The 27,878-nt window shown below is 40.4% G+C and overlaps 1 protein-coding gene across 1 annotated transcript in view; it reads right to left on the minus strand.

Annotated features, from left to right (window-relative positions):
- The window catches only part of LRIG2 (leucine rich repeats and immunoglobulin like domains 2), a 62,986-nt gene that overhangs the window by 30,264 nt on the left and 4,844 nt on the right, over positions 1-27,878 (minus strand). The window contains exon 2 of the mRNA XM_089514391.1: positions 3,543-3,614. Within this exon, the coding sequence (XP_089370517.1) occupies positions 3,543-3,614 (72 nt within the window). The remainder of the gene's footprint in view (positions 1-3,542; positions 3,615-27,878) is intronic.

Genomic DNA, 27,878 nt, shown 5'->3' on the forward strand with positions numbered 1-27,878 from the left:
GTTGGAGTTTGTTGTGGGGTTCCTTCCTCTTTCTTTCCTCCTATTCCTCCTTCCTTCCTCCCCCCTCCCTCCCTCTCCTTCCTTCCTTCTTTCCTACCTTCCCCCTTTCTTCCCTCTATCTCCCTCCCTCCCTCCCTCCCTCCCTCCCTCCCTCCCTCCCTCCCTCCCTCTCTTTCTTGCCAAGAGAAAGACTTGTTCAGGAAAGGCTTGCCATGGCCTTCCTCTGAGACGGAGAGACTGTGACTCTCCCAAAGTCACCCAGTGGGTTTCCATGGCCCCATTTTTCCCTCTCCGTTCCCCCCATAACTCCTTCCTCCTTCCCAGACTTTGGCCCTGTTCCTTCCCTATCCTTTGCCTCCCTTCCCACTCACCTACCCTTTTCTCTGATTCTTAGACCCCCCCCCCCGTTGTTGTTATTGTTTGTTGTTGTGAGTCCTCAAGTCCTTTCTGCCTCCTGGCCACTCTCTCATGGGGTTTCCTTAGCAAGGTTTGTTCAGAGGAGGCTCACCATGGCCTTCCTCTGCGGCTGAGAGTGTGTGATGTCCCCACCCAGTGGATTTCCATGGCTGAGTTAGGATTTGAACCCAGAGTCATAGTCCAATGCTCAAACATCTAGTCTACACTGGCTCCAACAATCCACTTTAAAAGCTTGGTCTTCTTCCCAGGGTGTCCAGATGTCTTCACTACAAGGAAAGGCACCACAAAATGGAAGACATTCAAGAAAAAGGGAGGACAGGACTCAGGAAAAGCTCAAAACACTCCTAAAAATGTAAATGCATGCTTCTTAGTCATGCTTGAAATGGAGGACGTTTTGGAATCCCTCCTGGACAGAAGGCTGGAATGGAGGACATGTCCTGGAAAAGGAGGATGCCCGGCCTGCCCTGAGGCAAACCTACCACTGGGGTTTCTTGGCAATATGAGAAGCTTTGCCATGGCTTTCCTCTGAGGCTGAGGGAGTGTGGCTTGCCCACTCTTGTTGTTGTTGTTATTATTGTTATTGTTATTGTTTATCTCTAAAGTGCCGTAAATGGTGTGCCTACTATGTGTCTTTTCTTTCTCGCCCTGGAGCCATTCCCATCCTTGTTTCATAGGCTGCATCTACACTGCAGAAATAATGCAATTTGATAGCGCTTTAACTGCCCTGGCTCCATGCTATGGAATCCTGGGATTTGGATTTTTGGAGGAGATTTCGCCTTCTCAGTCAGAGAGCAGTGGAGCCACAACAAACTACAAATCCCAGGGCTCCACAGCATGGAACCCACAGGATGACCAGATGTCCTCTTTTTCTGGGGTATATCTTACATTTCAATCTTCTGTCCAGGAAGAATTCCAAAAATGTCTTCCCTTTTGAGCATCACTAAGACGCATGAATTTATATTTATATGAGGGGTTTCAGCTTTTACTTGGTCATGTCCTCCATTTTACTTGAAAGCCCTACATTTTGCGGTGTCTTCTTCTCCTTTGCAGTTAGGACAGTTGGCCACCTTGGGAGCCAAGGGCAGCTAAAGTGGTGTCAAATTGCATTAATTCTGCAGTATGGCAGTAGCCCTGGTCCTCTCACCTACTGGTTTTCTTCTCTTTCTTGAGACACCCTTTTTCTGCCCCTTGGATGAAGATTTTTAGTTTTTAGGGGTCATAGATGGACCACCACAACCCCACAAATTCATGGGGATGGGATTGAGATTTTTCCACAGCATTAGAATGCAGAATGCTTCTAGCTTGCAAAAGGAATATGTATGCATTAGTCTCCGTTTCAAATATCACAGCAATAAAAAATTCTTTAACCTGTAAAAACCTAATTGGCTTTTTGACTAATTCTCAATACTGTGACGAGAGTTTTATGTCATGTTTAGCTTTAACAAACGAAACAGCGGAAGTCAAGGGGTGAAAATAATTATGAAGGGCGACAGGGGTGCCAAAATATTTCTCACCTAGGATGGCAAAATACCTAGAGCCGGCCCTGATCTTTATGTTGAATGATGTTAGTCATATTTAATAGATACAGTTCTGGCATAAAAAAGCACACAAGCTTTTTGAATTAACATGCACTGCTGGACCTTGAAAGTCTAACTTAACTGCGGATAATTTCTTAACACCTCACCATGGCTATTTTTCAGTTTAATATAGTGGGCCCTAGGTATCCACAAGGGTTTGGTTCCAGAACCTCCACGAATACCAAAAACCACAGATACTAATATTTCAAAATATCTGGGCAACAAGGTCCAGGCACCAGAATGGCACTCTTCCTGCACTGTTTCCCACCTTCTTATCACAAAGCTCTGCCAGAATTTAAACTCTTTGCTGATTGTTTCCCAGTTTGTCAGCCTCCCCATCATAAAGCCTCTGCCAGATTTTAAACCTCTTTGCCACTGATCCATCTCAGGGAGGGGCAGCAGAAGGAATGGGGCAAGTTGGCGTATCAGCAGGAAAGGGGTGTTAAGTCTGGGAGAGGCTTCCTGATGAGAAGGTGGGAAATGAAGTCAGGCAAGAATTTAAATTTTAGCAAAGATTTCCTTGTGAAACACTGGCAAACTGGGTGAGGCAGAAGTGTAAATTCTGGCAGAGGCTTGCTTGTGAGAAAATGAGAAACTGAGTGAGGCAGTTTAAATTCTGGCAGCAGCTTCCTTGTGAGAGAGTGAGGCAGGGGTTTAAATTTTGGCAGTGGCATTGTGATGTGAAGTGGCAAAAACAGTGCCAAAGAGGTTTAAGTTCTGACTGTGGCTTTGTGGAGGGACTGATTTCTATGGGGACAGGGAGGCATCAGCTTGTCTGGGTCTTGCCACAACAGCTTCTGCTCTTGCCCTGGAACCGCTTTTCAGTCTGACCATTGAAGGTTTTTTAAAAATTAAATGTTTCTTCATTTCAATCCAAAGTTGCTCAAATCTGCAGATATCAAACCTGTGTATATCAAGGGCCCATTGTAATAAGAAATAAAGCAAGAGAAAGGTGAAATTTCACGTAGCTGCAGTGTGAGGGTGTGTGTTGTGTGTGTGTGTGTGAGAGAGAGAGACAGAGACAGAGAGAGACAGAGAGATATGCCCCCTGCGGCACTTTCAAGGCATTAATCCTATATACATTTACTTGAGAGTAAATCTGTTAAGGTTAGTAAAATATACTTCTGATGTAACCTACCCAATCTAACTTACTGACTTTCAAGCTAAAATACATGTAATCATTAGAGTCCAGCAGCTTGCAACCACAGATTATGCTGGTGAATTCATGTCTGTATTCAAGTGCCAACCTACGAACACTTCTGTCCTATCAAAAACTCCACCCCCCCTCCAAGTCAGTTTCCTACTCTGGTTCCCTTTCCAGCTTTTCCTTTAGTTTTTCTTATTCACTTCTCCTAAGTCCCTCTTGCCTGTTTTGTCCCTACAAATTAATTCAACCATTTATCACATCTTCATTATTATTACATTACTGTCTGTACACCATATAATTTCTTAGTGCATCACAATCCCTGAGTCCCCTATATTGTGAGAAATGCAGGATATAATAAAATAAAATAATAAAATAAAATAATAATAGATTGAGTTACTTACACTTCTTGTAACATTTGACCGGATGAAACAATGCTCCAGTTAGAGGATAACAAATGGTTATGACTTAAGTCACTGCAGGCAAAAGAGAAAATTATATGGTTATTCTAATTTAAGTACAAAAGTCACTTAATAAGACCCCACAGCTATTTGTAAACTGACCACATATAACAGTACAGTATTACACAAAAGATGGAGGGGAGGGGCTGAGATAGTTATTTATCTCCAACTGGAATTAAAGTGATGGAGAAGAAAAGGAAGAAAATGTTGCTTTCAAGAAAGCCCTTTGTGTCATATTCCACCTGGCAGACCTGAGCTGATGGGCACTGAGCAGCACATCATTAAATTGTGGAATTCACTCTCACAACATGCAACATATTGTTTGCCAACCTGGATGGCTTTAAAAGGGAATTAGACAACTTCATGCAGAATTGGCTCATTGGAGGCTACTAGTCGGAACAGTTCTGCATTACTTCCTTTAACAAATGCAGTATCAATTTCTTGAAAGTGTGAGACTGATATTGCAGCTGCACTCACATTCTACCAGTGGCCTTCCCATAAGCAATTGGTTGGCTATTGTGTAAATAGAATACTGGGCTACATTAACATTTGGTCTCATCCAGCATAGCTCTTCTGATAGAAAAAGGCTGCTCCTGTACTTCAGTATCTCATTCTCTCTTTCACCCACATGATTGCCTTATCCATGCTAGAAATATGGGGAAAATCCACAAATAGATATTCAAATCTGATGGAAATGTCTTGGTATTCAGAGGCATCACAAGATCATTCCACTGATGAGAAGACACCTTGATACAGCCTATGAATACAAACTTGTAACAACACATGAATAATGTGGCAAAATCATTGGAAACCTGTTTCTCTGGAAAAAGAAAAAAGATGGACAAAATCTCCTGTTCTCTCATAAGAATGAGATTTTTCTCTCTTTCTGTTTTGCTCTTTCATGGAACGCTTTGAACTTAACACTGGAAAGGGAAGTAAACTACTGTTTTATTAATGCACTAATTATCTTTTTGTTAATTCCTGACACAATGAGTTACAGTCTGATAACTAAGGCTCCTAGAACAGCAGGAAAAATCACATTGCTACTTTACCTTGTTAATATACTTTGGCTCTCCTCCACAAAGGAGAGGAAACCCAGGCACCTTGTGCTGACAGCTCACACACAGTATATGAGAGCAGAGCTGGCACCTAGAGCAGGTTTGTGAAACAGTCCAGATAACAGAGATGGCGAAGCAGTTCATCTGTCAGGGTGAGCATACAGCTGATGGATGCTTACATGCTTGAACAATGAATGTCTCTATTAAAACAAAGTTCTGCTTCAACTAGCCAGCCATAGCTGCCCATTAGTAAGGTATTAGCCACTTTCTCCTGATTTTTAAAAGCAGGTCACCAGTTTTAGAATGTAGCTGATAACTCCAAAAGCTACTAGAATTTTTATATCACCTCTTTTTTCTTTGTTCTTTGGAGGTATAAAGCCAACTGCCTGGATTTTTAAAAATCAAGTCAACCGCAGAAGAGCAAATATAACTTGACTTTAATTTTTTTTAAAAAAAATCATGTTTTCTAATTTCACAATTCTCAAGAGAAGACACTCCATTTGCTGCTATGAATATTCAGTTACACTTTACTACAAAGCAGCACGGTGGGCAATAAGATTTCAAACCAGAATTCAATGACAAGGTTATCTGGAACACCATTTCTATTCTCAAAGTATTTAATCTAGTATCTTTCTATGAAATTCTCAAAATGATCAGCTTCATATTCTGAATTATATTTTTTTAAATCAAAAACTTGTCATAGCATCATGACATCACACTATTTCTTCGCTGACATTTTTATGGCCAGAATTAACCTCAAATGGGTGTCCCAAATGAAGTTTGGCTATATATCCTAACAGAGCAATGCACCTATCAGTCTAATCCAGAGACTAAGTACTTGTCTGCCAGATTGTTTTTATTTTCAAGTCTCTATCAAAACAAAAATATATTGTTGCTGTTTTCCATCTAAAATAAGTTGAAACCAAATGCACTGAAATCCTTGAGAAGGATGAAAGTTAAGATGCTAGAAATGATGTTCATTCTATTAGTACTTAAAGACAAAAGGAAGAGCACCATGTTATTGAAAGCTATCAATAACTGTGGTTAGAAACAAACTGATAATCATATTCAAGCAGATGTCAATTTCTTTCAATTTCCAAGCATGTCAGAGCTTCCAAAAGTCATGCTGAGGCAGGCATAAGAATTCCTAGCAAGTTCACAAGAGCGGGAAAAATGATTATAGTTTTGCAGCTTGGCTGTTATTTAATCCAACAATCCATCTGAACTGCACTTCTATTTTGCCATTAGTTACATCCAGTTCTAATTTTATGATATGAATCTGGCAGACAATAGCCAATTCATCAGATGAGACACTAGCCACAACAAGGCTGTTTATCTTTCAGGGGAAGGGGGAATGAAAAACTTTCTACCAGATCAAGCAGATGTTCAAATTATATGTCTGCTATAATAAACATCACATAAAAGCTACATAGAACAAGAAGGGTACTGTTGTGTTTATTAAAGCCTAGTCACATCTCTCAACCGTGGGCAACCATGAATATGTCAGAAAAAGTAGCAAAATAAAAAACAAAGAATTAAATGAGAATTAGGCAGGGTTGGTGAAAAATAAAAAACAAACCAACATCCAAAACCCCAGGGTTGTTTTGGTTTTAAATGATTTTTAAAATCAAGCAGCTGTTATTCTTTTGCATTAATGTATAGAACTGCACCAATTACGAAAACTAAGTAGCAAAATGCAGTTCAGATGTTATGGCCATTAGCTTAAACAATAATTGTTCTTTAAAAAGTGCTTTGGATGGACGTCTGTTAATTGAATAATTTGTTTCTGAATATCATTTCTTGCACTCTACAATAAAGTGATTAAAAAGAAGCAATTGACACTGGAAAATGGTCTAACAATGAACAACTGCCAATAAACTATTAAAAGTTCAAATGTTTCAATTCAAACAGTCATTGTTCCAGTAAGAGGGATGGAAAATAGTAATAGTAATGGCTAGACTTTTAAAACAAATCAATTAAAAGAACCAGCCGTGGGTTTTTTTAAGGCATCAGTTTTAAACCACACAGCTCTGTAATTAGGTGATTTTTCATTCACAAACATTCTCTTTCACGAACAGGTGTTACTATCTCAAAACTAAACTAAAAAGACAAAAAGATACACATTTTGTTTTTAGCCAAAGAAGATGTAAAATGACAGGTGTTTTGTGATGGTAGTACCTGACATATAAAGTAACATATCCTTTTTTAGACTTCAGTACTTCACTATCCTTGGTCTACATCTTCCAAAACATTCTATAGTATACAGGACTTGCATCCTTAGATAAATTAAGGAGGCTCATAGAGTGAGAGCTCACAGAGCAGTGATGGCGAACCTATGGCACGCGTGCCAGAGGTGGCACTCAGAGCCCTCTATGTGGCTCGACCCAGCACAGAGTTTGCCAGAGTTTGGTACTAGAAAGCCAGACGGACATGGAACTCTGCAATAAATAAGTGGGTTTTGGGTTGCACTTTCAGCACTCAGCCTCTAAAAGGTTCACCATCACTGTCATATAGCGTCATAGCGTACACATGCTGTCATATCATTCCCACAAGATCTGCCATAAAGCCCATACAAAAGGACGTGGAGCTCTCTTAAAAAGTGAAGAACAGCAAAGGTGAATGGGAAAAGATATGACAGCAGACAAACATTCTGTGAGCAACCTTATCTTATAAATTATTATTATTATTATTAACCTTTATTTATAAAGCGCTGTAAATTTACACAGCGCTGTACATACAATATTTTAGTTAGACAGTTCCCTGCCCTCAGGCTTACAATCTAAGAAGACACGACACAAAATGAGAAGGGAGTGGTGGTGGGGAATGGGATCAGGTCCAGCAGTTCTCCACCTCCGAGGCCTGGACCAAGGCAGATGGACTGGAGGAAGTGCTTGGCTTCTTAATTAATGGTTAAAAGGAGGCTTCCTGGGTCAGAGAGGGGCTAGCCTCTGGGAATGCTTCTCTAAACAATATAGTCTTTAACTCAGTTTTGAAACTGGGTAGAGAAGTGATGAGGTGTGCATGTGGGGGAAGAAGGTTCCAGGAGTAAGGGGCAGCAAGCGAGAAGGGACGAATTCGGGAGGGGGCAGTGGTAGTCCTACACTGTGACAGGAGACCTTGACTACAAGAGTGGAGGGTGCGAGTAGGAATGTAAGGAGAAAGAAGGGCAGATAAGTAAGGGGGGGCCAATCCATGGAGGGCTTTGAAAGTCAATAATAAAAGCTTGTACCGGATGCGGAAGGGGAGCCAATGAAGGGAGGATAAAAGAGGTGAAACATGGTCAAAGCGGCGAGTGGATGTGACAATACGGGCAGCTGAATACTGGACAGAGATTAAAGGAAGGAGGTATGAAAGAGGAAGCCCTGTCAGAAGGAGGTTACAATAATCTAGTCGCAAAACCACTAGGGCATGGACTAGGGTCTTGGCAGTAGAGGCTGAGAGGAATGGACGGATCTTGGCAATGTTGTGGAGAAAGAATCTGCAGGCCTTGGCGGTGGCCTGGATCTGGGGAATAAATGACAGAGAAGAGTAAAAAATGAAGCCAAGACTGTGGGCTTGATGAAACGGTTGAATAGAAGTGTCGTCGACAGAAACAGAAAAGGAATAGTGAAGGGTGGGTTTAGGTGGAAAGACAAGAAGCTCAGTCTTAGACATGCTGAGCTTCAAGCGCCGAAGCCGCATCCACTGAGAGATGGCAGTCAGACAAGAAGAAACTTGCTGTTCAAGCCCCATCGAAAAGTCAGGGGTGGAGAGATACACCTGAGTGTCGTTGGCGTACAGATGATAGGAGAAACCAAAAGAACTGATGAGTTTACCTAGGGACAGTGTATATAGAGAGAACAGAAGGGGACCAAGACAGAGCCCTGGGGAACTCCAACAGATAGGGGAACAGAGGATGAAGTCTGACCACCCGTAACCACTGCAAAAGATCTGTCTGACAAGTAAGATTTAAACCAGTCGAGAGCAGAGTCGGAGAACCCAAGGTCAGAGAGTAAACCAACCAGGAGACAGTGATCAACAGTGTCAAAGGCCGCAGACAAATCAAGAAGAATGAGAATAGAGTAGAGGCCGTTTGTCTTGGCCCGCAAGAGATCGTTTGAGATCTTGGTGAGGGCTGTCTCTGTAGAGTGCCGTGGGCGGAAGCCAGACTGGAAAGGGTCCAGGATGGAGTTGGCTTCAAGAAACTTAATACAGCGAGAATAAATGACCCGTTCTAGGACCTTAGAAAGAAAAGGAAGAAGAGAAATTGGACGATAGCTAGACAAAGAAGAGGGGTCGAGAGAGGGTTTCTTCAGAATTGGGGAAATGAGAGCATGTTTGAAGTCAGAAGGGAAGGAACCCATAGAGAGAGAGAAATTAAAGATATAGAGGAGCGAGGGCAGAAGAGAAGGAGCTATAGAGATTAGGAGACGGGAGGGAATAGGATCAAGAGAGCAGGTAGTAGGTTTGGAAGAATTTAGCAGCGTAGAGAGTTCATCCAGAGAAACAGGGGGAAACCCAGAGAGTTTATTAGTAGAAGGTACCAGGAGGTTAGTGGTAAGGGGCAAGTCGGGAGGAACTATTTCAGATTGAATAGTGGTGACTTTAGTGATAAAGTAGATAAATCCAAGCACAAGAGTCGCTATGAATATTGCCCATTAAAATATTTACGGGGGGGGGGGGGGGATCAAGCAATAGTGTTTGAAACAGAACACAGAAACTCTGTATTCTAGTCTACAGGGATTCACAGCAACTATCAATGAATTATTGGTCACACCACCTTGTAGTCAGAGGTATTATGAATGTAACTGGTACCATGAAACTAAATAATTCAGGGAAGAGGTGCAGAATCACAGCACGGCTTTGATGAAGTCTACTCTGAAACTACTCTGAAGAACAGAGAAGCATAGATTGTCTTTCACCCTCAAGAGTGGAAAACAAAGATGGAGCTAAGAAATTACCATCCATCTTCAAATATTAGGTTAGCACATTCAGAGATCTAGTTGCACATTAACAATTCTGCTACAGAGTCACCTATAAACATGTACAGAAACATGCTACATCTATAAATAGCAAAGTCTTTTGTTTTTATATTCTGTCTATGGGCTTTAATTGCCTCAGACGTTGTCCTTTTTCCTTTGGGTTTGTTCATCTAGGGGCTTGTTCAAAGTAGACTTCATCTCAAATATAGGCAATGGGAAATCATTAGCTCTGCATGACCAGAGTTAATACTAGTATGAACACAAATACTTTCAGAGTGAAGCCTCAGATCACACATCCCACTTACACAAATGCACATATTACATTATTTTATAGATTCATTTACATAATCCACATACCTAGCTCTTATGGAAAGTAATTTTGCAGGATATCTGAAGATGGGAGATTGTTACAGAAGCCAAAGGCATTTGTGTTCCATCTTCACTATTAATGGTAGAAAGACAAAGATACAAACTCCCTTCACACCCTTCCAAAATACACAACCTATTCCAGTATAAAACAGGAATTAGGGATTGTCCCAGCTACAGAGAAATTCAAACTGCTTCAACAATTTTCTTTTGTCAGCAGCCTCTAGACACAGATTAATGGGTACAGCTGCCTGATGTCAAATGTCTACTATTTCAAGGTCAAACTGACACTATAGGTTTCTAATATTAACCATCAGTGTCAGCAAAGTTGAATACTGCCTGATGCATGGTATTAGATAATTTCCAGATTCAATAGAAATGACTTTCTAACAACACTGTTCCAAATCTACAGTTGCCACAAAGATGTTATTTAACTGCAAATGGCTCAGGATTTTCAGATAATTTTGTTAAGAAGCAGTGTCTACTACAAACAAGTCTCAGAAAGTCTGTTATACAGCATTCATTACCTGGCCTGTTTACAAGGTGGCTGCACAAAATTCTTCCTTTGAGTAGTTGTGCTTTCTTAGATGTGACAAAGGAATAGAAATGGAAAGCCATTTACCTTAAAGCAGTATAATTTTCATCTATTAAGGGATTTACATGAAAGTCAGTATGGCATAACAGTTTGAGTGTTGGGTCTACACATCTGGAGACCAGGTTCAATTCCCAGCTCAGCCATGAAACCTACTAGGTGACCGGTTGCTTTGCAAGGCTGGTGTGTGTGTGTGTGTGTGTGTGTGTGTGTGTAAGTGTCTCTCTTTGCCTCCCAGTCCCTTCTTTTTTGTACATGTTTGCATGTACAATTTAATAACAGGAATAAAGAGTAACAAATATATATTGTTACTCCTTATTCCTACTCCTGTAAAAACCTCTTACTCTTTACTCCTTACTCCTACTCCCCAGCCCTGGTTCAAGTTCACCCAGCCAAGTTTGCTTTGTGGTAAAATCTTCAAGATCACTACCTGCCATCACAGAATTGCTTAAGCAGTTTCTCAGCAGCTTGTTTTGATTACTAGGAAGTTTAGCTATTTACTATACTTGCTATATTTAACTGTCTCAATTGAACTTTTCAGAGGACAAAGTGATGCCACATTTGGGTCTTTGCTTACTTGGAAAACTCTGAAGAATGAACAGAGATCACCTGTAACATTCCAAAAATCTGTGAAGGGCTTGAAAGTTTATTTCTCCTGAAGCCCCATAACAGGAGATTAGGGTCAGAAAAATGGTCCTGGGGGTGTACTTTGTCCACTCCTAGTATAGAATTTAAGGGAATGTGGCAAAGTGTAGCTTACCATTTGCTACTAAATCAACATATACAAAGTTGCCTGCATCTGACACACACAAAAAATCCTACAAAGTAACAAGGAACACATCTACATTACAACACTCATAATATTATATAATTATGAGGAACATAAGATGCCTTTGCATAAGATGCATTTGCTGACAAACTAAATAAACAACCCCACATTTGACTAGACAAATATCTTTCAAGAAGCTAAAACATGCTTCCATCAACTGTTATCTCTTTTCTTTTCCTGGCAAATAGGTACTCTTACTTATTTTTCAACAGGAAACATTTTTTCTTTGCCCGACCTATAGGCACTTTAGAAAAGACTTCAAAAGTTTACAGGAGAGTATTTTCAGTTCTGAAGTATGGCTATGCTCTCACTTTTTATAGATCATTTTGCTGATTTTTAATACTGGCCCAAAAGGGAGGCCTGCTGGTACCTTTTTCCCCCAGCAGGGAAGCCACAGCCGCCAAACCGTGCAGCTTCCCTGAGGAGAAAAAAAAACCCTGCGAAAAGCCAATGACGCACTCATGATTTAACAGGTGCGGTGTGATGTGCGGATGCTATGTGTCGGTCACGTCACAATGTCGGCACCCATATACACAGGGCACCGCCATTATTATGGTGCAGTGCCATACTAGGGTTAGGGACCATGCAGTTGCCGCATGGTCCCTTAACCCTAGTACGCATTTGGCACATTTGGCCTATCTGGACCAGGCCTACGTTTCAATGTTTTTTCAATGCTTATTACAGGGAAGTACGTGCAACCTAGCCTAATGTGTCTTAAGCTTTGGTCCTCCATTTGTGTTGGACTTAATATCCCAGAATCTCTGACTATACTGGCCAAGCAGGCTAGGGCTGCTAGGTGCTGAAGTCCAAAAATAGAGGACCAAAGTTTGAGAACTACTACCCTAGGCAGTGTGCCATTTAGTGAACATATTACGAAAGGGAAGGTCTAATTGTATAACCACAATTTCATAATACAAGTCAGTCTGCATTTTTTCTAAAGCTACCTGTTGAAATGTTCAAATCTTTGCAGTGAGGATTATTTCAAATAATGAAATATCTAACAGCTGATACAAACAGTATTTCAAATTGTGTATGGACCTTTAGAAATTAATGATAGGTAATCCTGTATTTGTCAGAGAAATGTTCATAAACATACCATACTTACTATATATATATATTGCTGATAAGAGTTAATAAAGCAATTAGGATGAACTCTCCTTTCATAAGATGTATTAAGACTAGCCCAGCCAACATGTTTCATAATGAAAAACTTAATTCAAGACAGTCTAGCTTGATCTTCTACTAGTAGAAAAAAATCATGTATCTTTGTGGTCTGGAGTCAAATTTACTAAAGGAAAGCCATAAAAATAAAGCACCCAGGTGTTATTTAGTATGATGCCATTTCTTAGTAAAAAAATAAAGTCATTCTGTTTTTTTAGATTTCTTTTTGGAGTAAAAGAATATACAGTATAATGGACCCTTTCCATGCACAGGGATTCAATTCCCAGCTCCCACATAGATGGGGAAAAATGCTGATGTCACATCCCATGCTATTCTGTGGGTGCGATGTGTGCCCGTCCGCAGCACCATCAACCAATATAGGATATTGCAGACTATGGATGCTACAATCCATGGGTAACCAGCTTTGCAGCTTGTAGCTGCAAAGAAACAATTCTCACAACTCAATATCCCACAATGTAAAGTAAACATTCAGCAGTAGTTAATGAACCAAGCAGGTAGGAAGCATATCCCAGAAGGGAGATGGGCTAACTTAATCAAATACTGTAGCTACAAAATCATGTACAAACACTTAAAATAATGGCATATGGATAAAAAATCTGAACAAATCTTGCCTAGAAATCCCCACAATAGATTAGTCTTAGGGTCATGCAAGTCAGAAAGGCACACAACAACTTAGCATAATTATGATATGAGAGGCAGTGTGGTGTAATGGTTTGAATGCTGGACCAGGACATTGGGAGACCAGGATTCAAATCTTCACTCGGCCACGGAAACCCATTGGATGATCTTGGACAAGTCCTATGGTATCATGCTCAGGGGAAGGCAAGGGCAAACCACCTCTGAACAAATTCTGCCAAGAAAACCCCATTACAGGTTCACCTTAGGATCACCATAATTCAGAAATGACTTGAAGGAACACAACAACAACAACAACAACAACAACATCAACAACAAATGTAATGTAACCACGATGTTTATTTGTGATTTAATTAGTTAGAACATTTATAATCCTGCCTCAATGAACAGTCATTCATTAAAAATCCCCCTCTATAGAATAAAATAAAAACCAGCAGTGCTGTCAAAGCCAACATCCTTACCCCAGCAATGACATTATTTAGAAAACAGAGATTAATGAACATGACAGTAAAATATTTCACTGAAGGTTTTCTGAAGCAGCTAGGTCTTCAGGCAATTCTGAAAATTTGCTAATTCAGAAATCAAACAGCTTTCCCATTTAACTATCAGAAGATGGAAGCTTGGTACAGCCATTGAAAATGCCCTCTTCATAGTACCATACCGATGTGAGGCAACAATATTTGAAAGAATATTTTCTGAGAACATTCATGAGGGAATACTCTCCAAGCACAACAATTTTGTAAAAATAAAAACAACCTTGCTGCCCCAGAAAGCTATAGCTCACGACTGCTCCATTTTGCCTTGGTTCCAGCAGCTGGTGAGAAATCCTTGCTCCATTCCAATGGCCTCTGAGGGAGAACAGCAGCTACCATCTGCCAAACTCAAGTCTCTTTCTCTCCTGCCATCCCCTTTTCCTTATGTGATGCATCAGACTGTAAGCCTGTGGGCAGGGAACTATCAAATTAACAATTTGAAAGCCACCCTGGGATACCTTTTTGGCTGAAGGATGGGGTATAAAACTGTAAATAAAAATGATGCCTACGAAAATATCAAAAATCTACAAAACAGGTTCCAAAAAATGCTGGAAGTGTAATACACAAGAGGGAAACTTCCTCCATTGTTGGTGGAAATGTGAGAAAGTTAAAACATATTGGAAAATGATTAATGAAATGATGGTTCAGATATTACATATTACCCTACCTCTAGACCCTGAACTTTTTCTATTCGATATGATAGACGAGAAGATTATTACAAATTATAGAAGATTAGCTAAACTTATAATTTATATGGTCACATCAGCGAGAATCTTGTATGCCAAATATTGGAAAAACTCCAAAATATTGTATTTTCTGGCATATAAGACTACTTTTTAACCCAGGAAAACCTTCTCAAAAGTCGGGGGTTATCTTATATGCCAGGGGTCGTCTGATATGGCAGGTGTTGAAACTTCTGAGCCGGACTAGAGAATCTGCGGTCGCCGCATATGGTGGTGGGAGCTCAAAAACAGCCGTGAGGTATGGAAAAAAGAGCCGCGTTTGCACTACCGCTCTGATAGTCTTGGAGACAGAGAGGGCTGGGCAGGCAGGGACAGCTGACCAATCCAAGCAGGCTTTGTATACAATAAGTTTTCCTGCTACATACCTGCATTTCATAAACATTTGAATTAAAATTAGCATATTGAAATCAAATCTGATGTTTTTTAAATTTTTATTTGGTGTGCGTTGGAAGAGGGGTAGTCTTATACGGTGAATATATCCCAAACTCTATATTTTAACTGGAAAAGTTGGGGGTCGTCTTATACGCCCAGTCGTCTTATACACCAGAAAATACGGTACCTACCAAAGCAGAATGGATATTAAAGATTAGGGAAGATATGGATATGGACTTACTCACAAACCTATTGAAAAATGAGCCAACAAAAGAGATCATAAAAGATTGGGATTGTGTTAAAGAATATGGGAAAAAACAAGGTTGGAATTTTAGTGATTGGTAAAAGAAAACTTGTAAATCGAACTATAATACAAGAAATCTAAATTAGATCTTTCTTTGTTAGACTAGTTCTGGGAAACTCATTATCTATTATTTATCAGTTAAATTTCAAATAATGAAAATATTGCACCTATATTTAAGTCAACATTACAATTATGGAACAATGAAGTTAGAGAAATACTAAGCCTTGTGGATAAGGATGATGCTATGAAGTTAAGGAAGTGCATTAATAGGAAAATTTATGATAATTTGAAAACTAAGCTCTTCTATGTTGTAGTTATGTTAGTAATGTATTTTTTCTTTTGTTATATGTTTTTTGATGTTATTTATTTGTGTGTTATTTGTATTCATGTATTTTGCTTAATAAAAAAATAAAAATAAAAAATAAATAAATCTGTAAATAAATACTGAGTCTTAGTTGAATCTGGTCAGGGCTGACTTGGGAAAATGCCTGGGCTGTAGTGTCTGCTTGTACTTACTGAAGGTGCAGAAATACAGTGAGTCTGCTGGGGTTTGGTTCCAGGACCTCCCATGGATACCAAAATCTATGAAGGCTCAAGTCCCATTAAATACAATGGCATAGTAAAATACCATTTTATTATGCAAAACACGAGAGTCAGCTTAGTATTTATTATTATTATTCTTTATTTATATAGCGCTGTAGATTTGCACAGCGCTGTACATAGAAACAATAAATATAAGAGAGTAAACCTGCCTACGGCGTACAATCTAAGAAATAGTAGGATAATACATATAAAATACACAGCAATACAGGAAATTATTCAATAAGACAGGCAACAGAAGAACATCAAATAGCAAGTGACAATCATGCAATGCCTGGGAACGCTTCTCTGAACAGGATGGTCTTCAACTCTGTTTTGAAGCTGGTTAAAGAAGTGATGGCTCTTGCTTGTGGGGGAAGAAGGTTCCAGGAGTGAGGGGCAGCAAGTGAAAAGGGGCGAATCCGAGATGGGGCAGAGGAAATCCTGGGCTGAGACAGCAGACCTTGACTACCAGAACAGAGGGCCCTAGTGTGAAGGTGAGGAGAAATAAGGTCTGATAAGTAAGGGGGGGCCAGCCCATGGAGGGCTTTAAACGTCGACAGCAGGAGCTTGTACTGAATGTGGAAAGGGAGTGGGAGCCAGTGAAGGGATGCCAACACAGGAGAGATGTGGTCAGAGCAGTGGGTGGATGTGATAATGCGTGCAGCTGAATGCTGGACAGAAATTAATTAAGAAATGAGTTTTATATGATATGTGTAGCAAGAATGGTATATGCAAAAGCCTGGAAAAGTAAACTGGTCCCAAAAGTGGAAGAATGGGTATTGAAATTGCAAGAAATAATAGAACTAGATAAACTATCAAGAAAACTGAGAAATGAAAAAATGACAATTTTGGGGGGGAAATGGAAACAGATATTTGAATATATAGAAAATAATTGGGGAAAACAGACAATTAAAATACTAAAAGATTGGTAAAGAAATAAAATTTAATGGAATAAACAATGATAAGGTGAAAGATTTGATGAATCATAATTGTAAAAATGTTAAGATAAATGGTACAGTTAAAGGTGAAATACGATTTAATTTTCACATTGGTTAATTCATTATTTTACATTTTCAGATATGAAAGAAATTTTTCTGTTGCTAGGTGAAACTCATTAAGCAAAGTGGATACTCCTGCTCAGCAAAATGAGATTGAAATTTTAAAAAAAGATGATATCTCATCATGAGAAAAGGAAAGTAAGAACAGGGGGAACATATTTGAAGACTTAACTAACTCTTAAGAAGTGTGAGAATAATACAGGTCCGACTGTAATAGCAGGAAGATTTTTATGTTTCTTATGTATTGTAAATACTATATATATTTGTATTGTTTTCAGAAAGCTTTTGGACACTGTAGCTGATCTTTGTTTATTTGTCTATGTAGTGTTTTGTCTTTTTAAACCAATAAAAAATTTTATTTAAAAAAAAAAGAAATTAATTAAGAAATGAGTATGGTGGTTTGAGCATTGGACTATGACTCTGGAGACAAAGGTTCAAATCCTGGCTTGGCCATGGGAACCCACTGGCTGCCCCTGGGCAAGTCATACTGTCTCAGGCTCAGAGGATGGCAATGGCAAACCCATTCTGAAGAAACTTTCTGAGAAAACCCCATGATAGGTTTGCCATAAGTCAGAAATGACTTGAAGGCATACAACAACAAGAACAACATAGTAAAACGGTGTCCCTTAATGCAGCAAAATCAAGGTTTGCTTTTTAGAGTTTATATTTTTTTAAAAAAAAATTCGGCTGTGCAAGGCTGAATTGATGGACAAGAAATCTGTGGATATGGAAGGTTAACTAAAGGAAGTGGCCAGGCAGTTCACAGACAGCCTTCAGATAGCTTTGGCAAGATTTTCCACTCCATCTCCTTCCTTCACTTCTGAGGAAGGAATGAAGAGGAAAGGAGGACAGTATTAAAGAGGAAATTCTGAGGAGGAGGGGGGGATCTCTTAAATTTATTCTTGGGAATTTTACAGAAATCACCAACAGAAACATGGTCTTTCAACTAAAAGGTCTCAGCTTCAGCTCCTCTAAACTTTGGTCTGACTCATAAAAAAGCAGCTTCATATAAAAACAAAAACTTCTACAAAATAGAAGTGGGGAGGAAATAAGCAGTAATGCGGTTTCTTTTGTACTTTTAAAAAATCATTCATTTATTTAGCTATGTAGAACTAATCCTGCCACCCTTTTGTCAATTTCAGAACAGTGACTAAGTAGTAACTTCCCCTGTTTTGAACTAAGCAACTGTAAAATCAGAAACTGCCTGTGCACATGAGTAGGACTGACATTAAGAAACTTTAAAACTTAATTAAGTTCTAGTTAGGCGACTCTTAACAGGCAAGACTTTAGAACAGCAAGAACTACTTATTTGCAAGGTGTGAACAAGTTTAATCTCAGGCAGCATAAACATTTTGAAACCTCTTGCCCATCTCCACCCTTCCACATGAATTAATCTGGGTAAATAAGCACATGTGCAGCCCAAATGCCACAGATGTTTATAAGGAAGTGTCACTGTGTTCAAAGGCTTTATGCATTTATTTTGTTTCTATTTTATTTTTTAAGTCTATTTTTAATAAATCAAATCAAAGTGAATAAAATCCTATACGAAAGCTATTCATGTTTCTGCTTGAAAGCCATCAATCTGAATGCTTTGTGTTAACCCAACGAGTGCTAGAGCTGAAATCCATAGGAATACAGGAAACAAAGTAGCTTTCTACGTTCTTGTAGTTTTAATTGCTAACACTCACTGAATTAACACAAAGTTTCAGACCAATGGATCATCAGAGTATTATTGATTACAAGTAGCAAAAGCTCTCCAAGTGTTCAGACAGGAATGTTTTTTCCCCCAGCTGGAAAATTAGGTGACAGAACCTGATATATTCTACAAACAAACTACAATACATGCTTCTCCACTGGACTATGGCTCTTTTATCTACTGTGGAAATAAAATACAGTCAGACCTCCTTAGCCTCTGATTTTTTTCCACGGATTCAAGCATCCATGGCTTGAAAATATTCCCAAAAAGTATAAATTCCCAAAAGCAAACTTTGATTTTGCCATTTGATATAAGGGACACCGTTTTGCTATGCCATTATATTTAATGGGACGAGCATCCACGGATTTTGTTATCCACAGGGGTCCTGGAACCAAACCCCAGTGGATAACAAGGTCCTACTGTATAAGATCAATGACCCACCCAGACCACTGTTTCCAGAAGTGGACAACTTAGGCGGGTTACATACTGCCAAGACGGCCGCCGTCATTTTGTGCGTGCAGAATGCGTACTAGGGTTAGGGGGGTGCGGAAGCACCGCCCCTTCCTAACCCTAGTACGTGCTTGTCGCGTACTTTCTGGTGGTCTGTAACCCGCCTAAGTGATTATTCAAAGCACACAAGCAAGGGACAAGAGGTTATTCCATTTTATGTTGCCAGCATTTAATAGACTTTCATCTGATTCTTCAGGCTCTCTTTTATTATCATGGCTTGATAAATCATGAATTTGCCTAGCGCCCCTTTTAAAATGATCATAGCTTTTAGGATTTTGCTCAGTTCAACCTGGTGCGCTAACTGCCCCAGTGGAAAGAACTGACCTGACCATGGTGACATACATTAATTATTCCCACACTGGACTACTCTGATGTGCTCTTTTCTCCAGAGATTTCAGATGGCCCCAGAATACTCACCCTTGTTGTTATTGTGTACCCTCAAGTTATTTCCAATTTATGGCAAGCCCATCACGGGGGTTTCTGGGGCAGAATGTGTATGACTCGCCCAAGGTCACTCAGTGGTTTCCATGGCTGAACAGGCAACTGAATGCTAATGTATTATGCTTAAATTGCAACAGCTGTACAGGTTGCTAATTAATTTTAGGCCTAATTCAAAGTACTTGTGATTATTTTAAAAGTCATAAACATCTTAGGCTCAGATGATGTGAGCATGCCAGCCTGCCCTCTCTCTAAGAGCAATTAAAGAGGCTGGCTCCTTCTCGCACCCAAATGATGACTAACAGACAGGTACAGTGGTACCCCGGGATACGAATTGACCGCGTTACGAAATTTCCGGGGTACGAAAAAGTTAGATTTAAAAAAACTGTTCCGGGTAACGAAAGATTTTTCGGGTTACGAAAATCATTTCGGCGCGTTTCGGCGCGAAATTCAAAGCGCGGCTAGCGGCTTTCTAGCGGCTTTCCAGCGCCTTTTCGGGTTGCGAAATGTATCGGGTTACAAACGGCGCCGCGGAACGAATTAAATTCGTAACCCGAGGTAGCACTGTATGTGGAAAATCTGTTTTTTAGTTGAGGATTCCACTGTAGATGCCATTCTTTTAAATAGTTTTGCTGGTTATGCTTTCCTGTTTGTACTCATGCTTACTGTAATGGTGTTGTTTAATGTATGCATTTTTTATATTTATGGATTTAAAAAAAAAAGTCAGTAATTTTCTCAGTACGGCAAATGCGGCTGAAGAAGCATATAGACATATTTATGATGAGCAAATATCCTGTGGGTTATCCCCCTATGGAACACCAAGTCAATAATGTTTGTCTAGTTTCTACAGCCAGTAACAATTGCTGCCATCATCAGGTTGCCTCTGCTCAATTTGAAAGAGGAACAGGATCTTATCCCTGACATCATGATAAACTGATAATGTTCTGAGCATCTTTAACATAAATACTCTGTGATTGCAGAAGAACCTGCCACTCTTGTGGTTGTTTAAAAGCAGCTAACCTGTGTTCCCAACCACCTTTTACTGAGTTCCTGTGTTTTACCTGATCACTGATCTGTGGATGAGACATACCATTTTTCACATATAAAACCCACCTTAAATTGTTACTAAGTTAAACGGCATTCGCTTCATTCAACCTGGAAGATACGGACCCTAGTGCTCACATCCCTTCATTATAAAAACTGTGCATTTAACCCCACTGTGCTACCAGTTCTTCAACAAGTTACCAGTCACTGCTCAGTTACTGATTTCTATAACATTTCTAACAGACAAGTGACACAGTGAAGTATAGTAATCCATCAGCCATTAAGTGAAGATGGAGTTATCACTGAAAATATATGTTCACAAGTGGAAACTAATTTAAAATATATTATTCCTTAAATGAAACAATAATCAGAGGATCTTAGAACATCTGTGTAATAGCTGTACAACAGGTTTCAACAATGCAAACAACACTACAAAATAAAGATAATGAGATGAAGAGATACAAGGCAAAACAAAATCGTTTAACAACTGAAATATACAGGTATTCAGGATGTGTCATCTCTAAAAGGTTTCAAAGATGTTTGCACAGAATATATATCTAAGTGTGAAACACAAATACAGATCTCAGTTTAAGTGACAAATGAGATCAGTTTAAGAAAACCATGTAATTTCCCCCAGGTATCAGATTACTTGCTACAAATAATAATAATAATAATAATAATAATAATAATAATAATTTATATTTCCCACCTCTCCCTGTGGATCGAGGTGGGATTACAATAATTAAAAACAACATTTCAACAATAAAAACTACAATACCATATAAAATACGTTCAGTAAAACAGTGACATTACTATTAATACAATACATCAACTAGATGTGGAATGATCTACCTGAGGAGCTCTGTCTGACAACCCCCCTAGAAACATTCAAAATGAGGCTTAAAACTCTTCTTTTTTGTCAAGCCTTCCCCCCTGAAGAATGAAGTTATCTACCCTGTTGCCATCAATTCCCTGCTTACCCTTGAAGGCGAATGATTGTGCTTAGAGTTCTGTAATTGCATGGTTTTAATTGTCTGTACACCACTTTGATCTGTGGAAAAGCGTTCCCTCAAGTAACTCGGGCCCAAGCCATGTAGGGCTTTAAAAGTAATAACCAACACTTCGTATTGCGCCCGTAAGCTGATCAGCAGCCAATGAAGAGATTTTAATACTGGTATTATCTGGGCCAACCTAGATGTTCCAGTGACCAATCTGGCTGCCGCATTTTGAACCAATTGAAGCTTCTGAACTTGGTACAAAAGTAGCCCCATGTAGAGCACATTACAGAAATCTAGACGAGAGATTACCAGTACAGGTACCACTGCTTCAAGGTCTTTTTGGATAAGGATGCAGTTGGCGTATCAACTGAAGTTGGTACCATGCACTCCTGGCCATCATATCCACATGGGATGATAACTGTAAAGATGAGTCCAGGAGTACCCCCAAACTGTGAACTTTGCCTTTTAGGGGAAGTGAGACCCCGCCCAAGACTGGTTGACAGAATTCCATCCCTGGACTTGGGATACCTCCGTTTTCTCTGTATTCAGCTTGAGTTTGTTTTCCCTCACCCAGCCCATTACTAACCCAACACAGGCATCCAGAAGAGAGATGCCATCCTTAGTTACTGCAACAGTTGGAGACGTAGAGAGATAGATTTGGGTGTCATCAGCGTACTCGTAACACCGCCCCACATGTCTCCAGATGATCTAGCCCAGCGGCTTCTTATAAATACATGCTCAACCATCTTCCTTCCTGAGCTACCTGGGGTGATCTCAAGTATGGTGTTGAATTCTTTCAGCTGGCAGTGCTGGGGCACTTCAGCGTCTATGCTGAGACATAGTGAACTGGGAGTAGTTCACGATTTTATGGCCTTTGTGACAACCATGGATTTGTCTCAACTAGTATTTGGTGCCACTCATACTGCTGGTCACATTCTGCACCTTGTTTCCTCTGCTGGAATGATGAGTGAAATCATGGTATGGAGAAATTTTCTGTAACACATATAATACAATACTTGAGGGAGAGGAGGTGGTCTCACTGAACTGATCTGTCATGTACAGATCACTACCTGGCCAGGTTCACAAGCACTTGGACTCTGAACCCCTGCAGTGGTAGTGGAACAATTAGGATGCCCCCATCCCAGGAGATTGATAGTTACAAATTGATTTCTGGTGGCTTTTGGGCATTTTCCTGTCACCTCACAGCAAATTCTATCAAAGACTTGGTTGACTTTGTAAACGGAGAAATGGCCAGGGCAGTGGTCATGGCCATTCCTGAGCATTCCCTCTAAAACAGTAGAACCAAACAATCTAGCTTTCCTGGGAGCTGCTGATGGTGAAGAAAGTGGAACAGAGTCTAGAAAGACCTTGACAAAACACAGAATTATGCAGCTGACCCAAAGATCTGTGCTAGTGTTGATATGGCTCTAGCTAGCTGGGGTATGTGTAATAACCTTACTACCTGGTCAGGTTTACACCTGCTGCGACCTGCAGCCTCTGCAGAGGTGTAAAATAGTGTGCCCCAGGAAGCTGATGATGAAGATGTCTCTGTTTGCCTCAGCAGATGATTCTGCCTTGGCTGATCTCTGGAGTGATGACCAGACTGCTCCTGAGCATCCCCTCTCATGTAGTGGAGCTGGTTGCAATTAAATGGATGAGACAGGAACTAGAATGACATTGGCAGGCAACTTGGAGCAAATACAAGCTACAGACTACTTGAAGGCCTACTCCACAGCAGTACAGGCAATAATTCTTCTTTTCTGTCACCACTACATCTGCAAGAAGACACCCAGTAGAGTTGTTCTGAGGGCTTTCTGGCTCTCTTAGAAGACACTGCAGACTACAATCAGCCTGTTGTGAAGAATTTGTGCAGCAATTTGCAGATAAAATCATTCGGCTTGGTTCCCCTTGAATTCCATAAAGTCCTAGATGTAATTTTGGCACCTACCTCCCCCTCCCCCCCACCATTTCTGGCTGTAGATATGATTTTTAGGGATGTGTTAGACCTTTACCCTTCTTAACTCATTAAGTAGACCAGAGGGGTGTGTGTGAAGGGAGTAGTCAATGCCTCCTCACAAGGCAGGGTTCCAATATACCTAAAGGAGCCTAATGTAAGCCTGTATTGTAAGAAAATTTCCCTGGAAGCCTCCATAATGCATAACTACTGGCCAGTGTCCAACATGTCATTCTTGGGCAAGGCAGTAGAATATGGATGGCCTTCTACCTCCAGGGATCCCTGTGATTCATTTCAATATGCTATCACGTCTGACTGACAGAGACGGTTTTGGACCTCTCAGCTATCTGATGTCATTGACTATAATAATAATAATAATAATAATAATAATAATAAAAACTTTATTTTTAGCCCGCCTTTCCTGGGATCAAGGTGGGTTACAACAGCGAGAAGCACAATACAATCAGTAAACAATAAAATTAAAAATACAAGAAGTACAAAATATAAGAACTATTAAATACAGGTAAGAATTATCCAACTAGCACAGATTTACAAAAACAATGAGGAGAGAGAAGGGGGTTACATTGGAATGTTAGGGGTAGGCCTGCTGGAACATAAAAGTTTTAAGCCCCTTTTTAAACTGGTCCAGGGAGGTGGCCGAGTGGAGCTCGTCCAGAAGCGAGTTCCAGAGATTGGGGGCCGAGGTAGAGAAGGCCCTCTGAGTGGTGGCAGAATATCTTACCTCTGGGACTCGTAACAGTACTATGGTATCCTTCAGGGCCACATTGCAAAGGACAGAACTTGGAGGCACTGTTTTATACTGATTCTATTCCTTCTTGGAGGGGCAAGCCCAAAAGGTGGTGCTTGAGAATTCCTTGGCCATTATACTGTGTGGTCTGATCTAACTGCAGCCACTGACTCAAAACCATAAGGTTGTGAGTTCAATACTAGCCAGAGCTCAAGCTTGACTCAGGCTTGCATCCTTCCAAGGTCGCTAAAATGAGTACCCAGCTTGTTGGGGGCAATTAGCTTACAGTTGTAAACCGCTAAGAAACTGCTAGTTCAGTATGAAGTGGTATATAAATGAAGCTGTTCGTTTGTTCTGGGAGAGTTGGTTGGAGATTTGAGGTTCAGTGCCACCAGTATACTGATAATATCACCACTACTTCTCCTTCCCATCTAATGCCAAGGAAACTGTTACAGTTCTAAACCTGTTTCCACACCTGGCTAGTCCAAAGGCAAATCAGGGAATAGGTATACAGCCTATGCTAGATGGGGTTACTTTCCTTCTTATGATGCAGGCTGGAAGTTTGGGTGTACTCCTGGACTCAGCCTTGAACCTGGAAGCTCATATTTCTGCAGTGGCCAGGAGTGCTTGTGCACACTTAAAGTTAGCATCCCAATTGCAGTGCGCCCTCTCCTTATGCGGGGATCCGTTGCAGATCTCTCCACGTAAGGGGAAATCAGGGTATGCTGAAGCCCCATAGGAAGTAATGGGGCTTGTGCCCGTGGGAGAGCGGCAGTGCACACGTGCCACAGGCGCACACCCCATTAGTTCTTCCAGACTGCATTATGACTATTCCAGTGTGGCTTTCAGCATATGCTGAAAGCCGTGCATGGCATGCTCGCATCAAATGCAGGGGCACTGTATGTCCATTCCTAGAGATAACTGATCTGGACATGGAGACACATGCCTTCATTACATCCTGTGTGAATTATTGTAATGCATTCCATATAGGACTGGCTTTGAAGAGTGTTTGTAATCTTCAGTTGGACTGTTTATAGGGATCATAGAACTTTCTGCTCCAATTGCTCCACTGGCTGTTAGCAGGGTTGTCAGAGTTGTGAAATCCGAGTCAGAAGCAATTTTGGGTGGACAGGAGTCAAAAGTTGGGCATTCTGACTCCATAGCTCTCGCTGCTGGTCTGTTTCCAGGCACAATCCAAAGGACTGTTTTTAATCTATAAAGCCCCATAGATCCAGGCTATCTGACAGACCTACCTCCCCTCATGAGCATGCCTGGACCCTGAGATCTTCAGGAGAGATTTCCTTCTTTAAGTTCCACCACCTTCAGAGATTATGGTTCTTGGCAACACAGGTCCTTCCCAGTGGCTGCCCCTAGGCTCTAGAACTCTTTCCCTAAGGAGTCTAGAATCCCCCCCCCCCCCCCCGGTTGCTGACTTTCCCTTGGCAGGGAAACATTTTTAAAAAGAATATGCAGACAGGCTTTTAGAAATAAAGGGTTTTTAGGAAAGGGCTTGCTTGCAATAGAATGCTACACTGTTTTAAACTGTGCTGTTTTAATGTGTTTAATCCCTTTTAAGTATATATCTTAAATTGTTTTAATATTGTTAGCAGTTTGTTTTAATGTTGATTTTGATATTTTAACTATATTGTAATCATTTTAATTTCTAAGAAAGCTTCATTCACAAGAAGCCCTTTCCCAATCTTTGGGAAAAGGCAGGCTATCCATAAAGTTAACAACAACAACAACAGCAGCAGCAGCAACTTCTCAAAGCAGTGTCAAGTCATTAATTTCAATCTACAGGCTATCTGATATATAATCTTACACAACAGACAGGGACGTAGCCAAGGGGGGGGGTTCTTGGGGTCCGGACCCCCCCTTCCATTAGAAAAATGAATTGTGTGTGCTGCTGCACCGCCGTGCCCAGCCCCATTATAATGGTGGCACTTAGTCTGGACCCCCCCTTCCTAAAATCCTGGCTACGTCCCTGCAACAGAACATCATTATATATATATATATATATATATATTACACAATCTGGGGAGCTGAGTGCCATTCAACATGGCTCCCTTATCTTGAATAAAGGATAGCATCTTCTAAGAGTGGGAATGAGAAGCAATGAAGATATTTGCCTAAATCTTTAAAAACAAAAAGCAATTTGCTCAACTAGACATGAAGAGCATCTGGCAGCTACTCAACAGATTTACTCAAGCAAGCAAGCAAGTAGCTTGCTTGCTTGTCACACAAAAATTTCCTATTGCAGTTCTAGGTGAAACCTGTTGAATTCACTGAGCCTTATTTCCAATTAAACATGCATAGAGTCAGGCTGCAAAATACCCTCTTCGGAAGTACAAGCAAATTGTTGGTTTAAAATTAAACTAATATAAGCGATCCCATACATTTGATAAATATTAATCTTAATCAGAGTTCTATTTTTTAAAAAATAAAAATAAATTCCTATTTCTTTCAAGAGGCATTCAATAGTGCAAAGTTACAAAAAGCTACAGATCCTTTAGTAAAAAAAGTATATTTAACTGCTGCTGAAAGGCACAACAATAGCATGCACACACAGGTTGAAGAGAAAAATGTAAACAGGGAGTTCAACATGAGATGCAAGAATATACATACAAACTTGTAGACATTTGAGCTTTACACAAAAATCATAGAATCATAGAATTGTAGAGTTGGAAGAGACCACAAGGGCCATCCAGTCCAACCCCCTGCCATGCAGGAATCAAAGTATGCCTGACAGATGGCCATCCATCCTCTGTTTAAAGACCTCCAAGGAGGGAGATTCCACCACTCTCTGAGGGAGTGTATTCCACTGTCTAATAGCCCCTACTTCGAAGTTCCTCCTAATGTTGGGGTGGAATCTCTTGCCCTGTAGCTTTCATCCATTGTTCCGGGTCCTGTTCTCTGGAGCAGCAGAAAACAAGCTTGCTCCCTCCTCAATATGACATCCCTTCAAATATTTAAACAGGGCTATCATGTCACCTCTTAACCTTCTCTTCTCCAAGCTAAACACCCCCAGATCCCTAGGTCGTTCCTCATAGAGTATGGGTTCAAGACCCTTCACCAATTTAGTCGCCCTCCTTTGGACACATTCCAGTTTCTCAATATTCTTTTTGAATTGTGGTGCCCAGAACTGGACACAATATTCAAGTTGGGGCCTGACCAAAGCAGAATAGAGTGGAAATATTGCTTCCCTTGATCTAGACACTATACTTCTATTGATGCAGCCTAAAATTGCATTGGCCTTTTTAGCTGCCACATCAACCTGTTGACTCAATTTGTGGTTTACTTGGATTCCCAGGTCCCTTTCACACATAGTTTCATTCAGCCAGGTGTCCCCCATCCTATATCTGTGCATTTCATTTTTCCGCTCTTAATCTTACATTTCTCTGTGTTGAATTTCATTCTGTTAGTTTTGGCTCAGCTTTCTAATCTATTCAGATCATTTTGAATTTTGATCCTGTCCTCTGGGGTATTTGCTACACCTCCTAATTTGGTGTCATCTGCAAATTTGATAAATATGCCCCCAATTCTGTCATCCAAGTCATTAATAAAGATGTTGAATAGCACTGGACAGAATCCTGTGGGACCCCACTGGCCACTTCTCTCCAGGATGAAAAGGAGCCATTATTGAGCACCTTTACAGAACCTATTACTTAATATCTT

This window comes from Sceloporus occidentalis, unplaced genomic scaffold (genome assembly GCF_023333645.1).
Source record: "Sceloporus occidentalis isolate IW3139 unplaced genomic scaffold, rSceOcc1.0.p SCAF_3, whole genome shotgun sequence".
NCBI classification, from domain to species: Eukaryota; Metazoa; Chordata; class Lepidosauria; order Squamata; family Phrynosomatidae; genus Sceloporus; species Sceloporus occidentalis.